The sequence below is a fragment of the Lipophrys pholis genome (genome assembly GCF_963383615.2).
Source record: "Lipophrys pholis genome assembly, chromosome: 22".
In the NCBI taxonomy this organism is placed as follows: domain Eukaryota; kingdom Metazoa; phylum Chordata; class Actinopteri; order Blenniiformes; family Blenniidae; genus Lipophrys; species Lipophrys pholis.
Window position 1 is genome coordinate 19,926,310 of NC_137644.1, and position 7,947 is coordinate 19,934,256.

At 45.5% G+C, this 7,947-nt stretch overlaps 1 protein-coding gene across 3 annotated transcripts in view; it reads left to right on the forward strand.

Moving 5' to 3' along the window:
* The window catches only part of gas2l3 (growth arrest-specific 2 like 3), a 28,139-nt gene extending 20,541 nt beyond the window's left edge, over nucleotides 1-7,598 (forward strand). For all 3 annotated transcript variants that reach the window (XM_080491935.1, XM_080491934.1, XM_080491933.1), the window contains 4 exons: nucleotides 2,854-2,917; nucleotides 2,996-3,137; nucleotides 4,197-4,301; nucleotides 5,394-7,598. In XM_080491935.1, coding sequence (XP_080348061.1) covers nucleotides 2,854-2,917; nucleotides 2,996-3,137; nucleotides 4,197-4,301; nucleotides 5,394-6,761 — 1,679 coding nt within the window. In that variant the 3' untranslated portion in view covers nucleotides 6,762-7,598. The remainder of the gene's footprint in view (nucleotides 1-2,853; nucleotides 2,918-2,995; nucleotides 3,138-4,196; nucleotides 4,302-5,393) is intronic.
* Nucleotides 7,599-7,947: the final 349 nt, after the last annotated feature.

A 7,947-nucleotide genomic window follows, 5' to 3' on the forward strand; every position in this document is an offset into this window, starting at 1 on the left:
AAACTTATTTAAATTGAATTACTTTTTTTTTTTTTTTTTTTTTTTTTTATAAAACACAGCTTGAAGTACTTCAAGATTTCATTATAAAAGGAAAGGAAGCTTAAAAAAAAATGAAATGCAACATTCACACAGACAAGAATGTACATTTTGATGCATTTTTGTGATATAGTTCAACTTATTGATCAAGTTTAAAGAAACTAAAGTCAAAAGATTAACAAGACAATGTTAAAAGTTGACCAAAACATTAAATGTTGAAATGAGATGAGGGCATTTTAAATGAATTCTAATCCACACAAAAAGCTTTAAGCTGCTTTTTACAAACTGGTAACAGATGGTGAATATAAACTGATAAACCTTCACATCACAAAAATGTGTAATTCTCCTTCAGCAGATTTTCCTCTCTGGTTTATCTCAGTTTCAGTAAAACGGGTTGAATCTAAGCTCCACGTGAGGCGAGGCGACCCGACCTTTGAGATTTTGGAGCGTTTTTGTTTGTTCCTGGACGGACTGAGCCTCGTTTCCCCGGTTGTGTGGATTCGACTCGGGGTCGTCGAGTTTTACCAGAAGAACACTGTTAAGCTTTATCCAGAGCAGGAGGTGCTGCCAAGTTCAAAGTCTGTTTTCTACAAGAAAACTGAAACTGAAGGAGGATCCATCATAACAGGGGGTCAAACCCGACAAACTCTGAGCGTGACGTCAGGACTGCGACACGAAGCCACTTTAAACCATTTCTAAGCTGCTCTGCTGCACCGAGAGCAGTTATTATTGACCTCAGTGAATAAAAAAAGTTATCTCTACTACAATTTTCTACTTTTTTATGCCTAATTATATTTTATTAGCATATTATTATAATACATGATATATTATTTATGTTGTATTTTATTTTCATTATTTTTAAATATCAAACTAATAATAAAAAATGTAATAAAATATTTTGTACTTATTTTTATTTTATTTTTCACAATCTTTTTTTTAATTTTAATTTTATTTCAGTATGTTTTTATTATATTGTGTGTAATTTCTTTTATTTTATGTTGTGGGAAAGGGAAAAGCTATTTCAGTTCATGACTTTGACTTTTTAACATAATGTTGTACGAATCAAAGTAGTAGAAAATACAAATAAAAATTAAGTTTAAAAAAAAAAAAAAGTAGTAGAAAATACTGAGATCAGCGCTCGCAAACCAACCAAAACAAGTGTTTATATGAGAAGTTTCTGGGACATTTTACTGCTTTTTTTTCACCAGAAAGTACCTTTAAGCTCCGTTTACACAACGTATTCAAGTGAAAATTTCTCCACTTGCGCAGCATTTTTGGCCTCATTTACACGACAACGGCGCTGGGAGCCACTGAAAACACAACTTTTTGAAAACACTCCACTGCACATGTTGAACCAGGAATCCCTCTTCTGCACATGCTCAGTTGATGGACAATAACAACAATGGCCGCCTCCAGAGTGTCATGACTCCCAGTGCATCTCCTCCTCCTGGGACTTGGTAGTTTTATAGTTGAGAATCAAACTTGGTCCGTCTGTATGAATGTGCGTGTTTTCTAAAGTTTATAGCGTGTTGTTCTCTGCACGCATGAGGTTGTATTGCAAAAACAAACGGCACCAACTAGTGGCCCAACATGAAAACTACATCGTTCTGCCGTTGCCGTATAAAGGGCCGTTGCTCTAGAAACGTTGTCGTGGAAACGCAAAACTCTCCCAAAACAAAAACATTAGAGCAAAATCTGAGCAATTATCTGTATCAAATGTTTGGTTTTGTGAAAACATAAGAGGTTCTTTTAAAAGTCAAACTCCACGACCAATAAAAACTTCAAAGTTAAAACTTAAAGGATATTGAGGCACTATTTTATCAATCCGGCCGACCAGAGATGAACTCAGACCGTATGTGGAATCACGTTTCACACCCTCCCAACCATGTTATCGTATCGTGGACTTTTAGTGGGAGGAGTTCTAATCACTGCTTTTTTGAGTCGTGGTTGGCATGAATCACATGACTGTAAATTGACGCCAGCCTCATTGCTTTGTCTAAGATAAATAGACCATTAAGTGGTTCTCTTATCCACAAACACTTAGACTTGCACTAGTTATGTGATGTTTTGCAGCTGATGATGTAAAGCGCCGTTGGTTCTCGAGGCTCGTAAATCCTTCATGCTGCATCATGGGGAGCCTCGGGTGTGAAACTTTTTCTAAATCAAACGTGTATCACATGTGGTTGAAGCACGCTCTGTCTACTCCCTCATAACGTGTCATCTCACTAAGCCTGCAGGAAAATCTCATTCATCATTCTGAACATGGTTCTAAAGTGTTCTGTTAAAGGAAGCTCCTCTAAAACACTTTTTTTCGTTCTTCTGATTATCTTGGAAATCATTTTTTTCCAGAACTTAATTCTCACATGTTAATGGAAGTTGGTAGTGATAATCAGAAGAGGTCCTGGATTACACTACACTCATTAAGCTGCACACCAACCTGGACCGGAGCTCAGTAATCCTGGGCTTCAGATTGAAGTTGTTAATGGGATGAAACCGACCCTATCGAGGCCGTAAGCTCAGAGTAAACCGAGAGTCTGTAGTTTAAGCTTCGCTTCTTAATAGTTTAATAGGATCTGTTGAGGAGGGCAATCATTCTGAGTACCTGCTTCATTACGACTGATGGTAACAACAGATTGAGCAGCTTTTACAAACAGACGCCATTTTATTTTCTCTCCAACCAAAATCTGTGTTTCTCTTCCACTCGAATCGTGCTGCATTCCTTCGGGGAGTAATTAACCTTCCGTGTTGTGGCGTCCTGGGGCCTTTTAAAGTGTCGGCTGCATTGCAGAGTAACTTCAGGTCTGTTTCCGTCCTCAGTGCTGCACAAGGAGCCTCGGCAGGTTTGTCTCTGCCTGCTGGAGATCGGCCGCATCGTCTCGAAGTGAGTCCTCCGACACAAACCGCCCGCTCCCGGGACGTTCTGCGCCGGTTTGCATGTGTAATGTCCCGGTGTCCTCAGGTACGGCGTGGAGCCGCCGGTGCTGGTGAAGCTGGAGAAGGAGATCGAGCTGGAGGAGACGCTGCTGATGACGGAGGAGCCGCCTCCCGCCGTCAAAACCTTCAGCGTGTGCTGCCAGCACGGCGGCCTCTACCAGCCCGGGGTGAGTTCACCACTAACGCTGCGTGAGAGGTTCCACCCAGAACAAACCGCACGAGAACAGAGCCGCCCTCTGCCTCAGGAACACGTGCGGTCCGGCCGCGGACGCCGTGACGCAGGAAGGAGAAATTCTGGGCAAACAGCTGATCACGTTAGCAAGCACATAGGTGGCGCATGTGCGACCCAGTTGGAGCCACGGCGGCTGCCTCAGTGCCGCTCCAGTGGCGTCCCACAGGGTACGTGACACATCGGTACCATGTGACGGCGCTCTGCCCCGACCCTTCCACTCGCCGCCACACGAGACCCCCGGGCCACGGATACGCGCACGCAGCGGCGGCGGCTTCACGTCTGCTCCGGCGGGTGAAATCAGCCTCCGACGCTGTCGGGTTTGATCGTTTTCTCCCCGGGAGAGACGGCTACGCTAAAAATAGTCGCACTCGTTGGAGCGGAAGGCCGTTTGAACAAAAGCATCCAAATATTTATCCTCAAATGACGCCGCACTCCACAGCGCTGCGTGTTTCAGCTCCTCTTGACCTTTGACCCCCTTCATCAGATCATTTCTGTCTCATGTTGACGGTAATTTCACCAAAACGTGTCGGACTTATGTTGATATGGAGGCCTGCAGCTACGAACGCTGTCGTTACCGAGCATTTATTCTCAAACATTTAGAGCGATTAAAAGATTTATTTATTTATTTCTATGTGAGTGTTCATTTACATTGAAAGAAATTAAAGTTGTTTTTAATTATTAATTCATTTGCATTTGTATATATTTACATTTAAAGCAATTTAGGTTTTATTTTTATTTATGTATTGTATATTTTTGAGTATTTATTCATTTTCACTTAAAGCAATTACTTTTTATTATATTTATTCATTCATTTAATCTATTTTTACTTATTTTACATTTAAAGCAATTAAAGTCATTTTAATGAACTTACAGGACCACCTGATGTTGGAATTTTTATATAACTGACATTTCATTTATATTCCATTTAATCAGACTTCTGTTTTGGAAAATATAATAACTGTGTAATAACTGAGCTGTAACGCCCCCCCCACAGGAGCTTGGCATGGACGACCCGCCTTGTAACTGCGCCAACAGAGTTTCCATCGAGTATCTGTCGGAGGGACGCTACCGCCTCGGGGATAAGACCATCTTCATCAGGGTGAGGACGAAGACACATGACTGTGCTTGTAATGAACATCAGCAGCTTCGTCCTTCACTGTCGTTGGTTCAACTTAATGCACACGAATGTAAAGACTGCTTACGTGCACAGTAGGATACACACTGGTGTGTGTGCGTGTGTGTCCTGGCAGATGCAGTGGTCTTAAGTGCACCACCGCAGGCTGTGATGGACACATGTAAGCTCATTAACGGGTAGTGTGGGCTGTTACATCACAATCGTGCACTGAGCCTCGACTGTGTCTCTATTTTCAGCCTTTAATCGAAGGCGTGTTCAACCACATTATATATGAACTATTATTACTCCTGCTGCACACAAGTGGAGATGAAGATGTCCTGCTGCTGTCATGAGGGAACGTGTCAAGGACCTAAAAAAAAAAAAAAAATTTTAAACTGATGGAGTGACTCTAAACTACAACCTGCCACCTTCGACTCACTTCATCTTTTTATACGATCAAACTAAAATAAGTTCAGATTGAAATTATTTTCGCACCAGAGTTTAAAGACTAATTACCTAAAGTGTAATACGAAAAAAAAATTCTCATTTGTTTGTCTAAACTCCAACAAATTTGATACACCACCTTGTGGTGGGAAGTGGTAGTGCACGATTGGACGCACTAAGGTTCCGTTTACACGTTTTCAAGTGAAAACACAACTTTCAAAGTGTTTTTAAAACGGCCCCCAAGGTGAAACTCTTTGAAAGTTCTCCATCTCCGCAGAAACGGGCAGGAGGACTCTAACTTCCTGTTGGAGACGGAGTCTGATCATTTTGTAAATGTTATTAATGTTTATAGCGTTTCTGTTTTCATAATGAAACGCACACATGCACAAACACACCCACTAGTGGTCCAACATGCAAACTACATCGTTTTCAGCATTTAAACGATTTCCCATAAATAATCATTTTCAAAACATTGCAGTGTAAACGGGAAACTTTCAGAAAGGACAATTTAAAGACGTGTTTTAACTTGAGCTGTTCTGGTGTAAACGAGGCCCGAGGCTAGCTGGTCTGTCCGTTGTTTTCTTGTACTCGGCTGGTTATTTGACGTGCGGTGTTTCTCCGCCTCCTCCCCAGATGCTCCACGGTAAACACGTGATGGTTCGCGTGGGCGGCGGCTGGGACACGCTGCGCGGTTTCCTCACCAAGTACGACCCGCTGCGAGTGCTGCAGTTCACCACGCTGGAGCAGAAGATCCTGGCTTTCCAAAAAGGCCCCCCAGGCCTGGGCGGTCACCACGGCAATGCAGCTCCGCCTCCTCCGCCTGAAATGGACCCCCTCGCCGCCGTCAACGACCTCCTCTCCTCCTCTTCCTCCTCCTCGTCCTCCTCCTCCTCGTCCTCCGCCTCGGGTCCCACCTGCAAGCCGACGCCTTTGACCGCCGCTGGCCAGACGTGTCGCTCCTACAACGCCTCGCCGGTGTGCACGCCCACGCTCTCGAGGAAAGGCTCGGTCTCGGCGCCGAGGAAGAACCTCCAGATGGCGCCTTCGTCGCCCCGGAAGCCGACCCAGCTGCCACTGCCCACCGCCGCCAAAGGGTCTGCCTCTCTCCCCTCCACCCCGGTGGGCTCTAGACCAGCTCCCAGCCCGGGGGGTCAGGGGTCACAGGGACACCGCAGAGCTCTGACTCCATCAGCATTACCCACCAAGCCAAGCTCCGCCTCCAAACCCCCAGTTAATCTAAACCCCGCCTCCAAACATAAACTCAGGCCGCTCCCACGTGGCGGCACTTCTCAGCCCAGAAGCCCCGTCTGCCCCGAGCCGTCCTCCAAATGCCCCAAACCCTCCAGCCCCTGTATCTCTCCGACGTCTGCCTCGGCGCTGCCCCGCCCGGCTCCGGCCCCGCCGCGGGCACCCGCCCCCAAAGACACTCGCCCTCCACCGGGCGTCGGCCAGCGCTCTCGCCTCGCGCAGCGCCGCCCGGGCTCGCCCGCCTCGCGCCTTCGTCTAGAGGCGGCGAGGCGAGCGAGGACGGCCTCCAGAGTGGCGACCCCAACACAGGCGGCGCCACAGTCCAAGAACCCCGCCCCCTGCTCACGCTCCGCCTCCCCAGCAATCGCCAAGCCCACCTCCTTCCTGCCAAAGGGCAAAGAGCCCAAAGCCAAGGGGCCGGCCCCCACCAAGCTCACCCCCTCCCTGTCACGAGGAGCCACTGTTGCCCCCGGGCGGCTCCCGGGGGGTGGAGCCAGCCCGTCTCCATCAAGCAGGGCCAATCAGAAAGCCCCCTCACAGAGGACGGCTCGTAAGCAAGTCGTCGCCACCAACCCTGTCACGGCGAGGTCGACTCCCAAACCAGAGCCGGCTCCGCCCGCCGCCCCCCAGCGAGGCGGCCCCGACGCCCGGGGAGCCAGAGCGCCACCCGGTGGCGGCCGCGCCAAGAATCTCCCGCAGAGCAAAACCGAGGACGCTTATTTCGAAATGAACAGAAGGAGGCAGAAGACGTAAAACAGGAAACCAAAACCGGCAACTTCACACATCTCCTCACTAATCGTCATGAAAAAGCTCTTTTTTCTTTTTTTTTTTAATTTAATAGTTGATTTTGTATTTTGTCTTTTTTTTTTTTTTAAATCTGTTGTGAAGGTTAAACTTTTGTTGATGTTACCGGATTAACACTACTTGCACAACGTTTACATTCTCCGCTCGGTTACATGTGCATCCATTACTGATCAAATTACTTTTTATTTGAATTGAACTCAAAAGTCCCGTCGCGAATCGGTTTTTACTTAGAAAGCAGCTCGGAGTTACCAAAGTCATGATTTCAGTTTATTTTTTCAAGCCTTGAGTGAGATCACACATTCCACCGAGACTCGCTCAGGTGAGGAATTCTAAAGAGCGATATGGAGGTGGGAGGTGGGCGGGACTTCCTGTCGTGTGCCTTTGGTCGGGGATCATTCGAATGTATCGGGAGCCTGAACCGGTTTGAACCGGTGGATGTTGCACAGTGTGAACCAGCACTCATGACTTTGGTTTTTCTCGGAGGAAAGCAGAGTCTCAAACTACTGATGGAACGCCTCGTCGACACGGGATCTACTCCGCTTTTATATGATTTCTAATTTTTCTGTGCGTGATTAAGAAAAAAAAAAGTAAAATCTAGTTTTCTATGTGGTGTTTGTGTAAGTTGGTGTGTGTGTGTTCAGATGTATTATCAGTGAGGATTTTTTTTTTTTTTTTTTTCCCCTTAATCGGCACTTTACAGAAACGTCTGTGTTTGTCACAGTTTTGAATGTGGATTGTTTCTCCTGTTCCTGCTACTTTTGGAATAATAAATGGATGAGTGGTTTTAAAAAAAAAAAAGCAGTTGTTGCTTCTTGTTGCACTGAAATCAGCTGATAAAAGGAGGCGAAATACAAATTACCTGCAGAGACGGGACATGGGTTTCGACTGAAGGATTTGCAGTTTATCACATCAGCAATCGATTAGTTTCTTCTCTGGGAACCACAGAAGATCTGAAAAGGCTTTATTAAAAAAAAAAAAAAAAAAAAAAAATTAGTATAAGGACGATGTGAAGTAATGCCAAACAGGTGTTAAACTAAATTAACCAATTCCAATTTCTCACTAGATTTTAGGTTACAGTAGGATTAAGTTCCAAAAATGTGACCTTTGTTAATCTTTCTAAAACTAAAATGTTTTA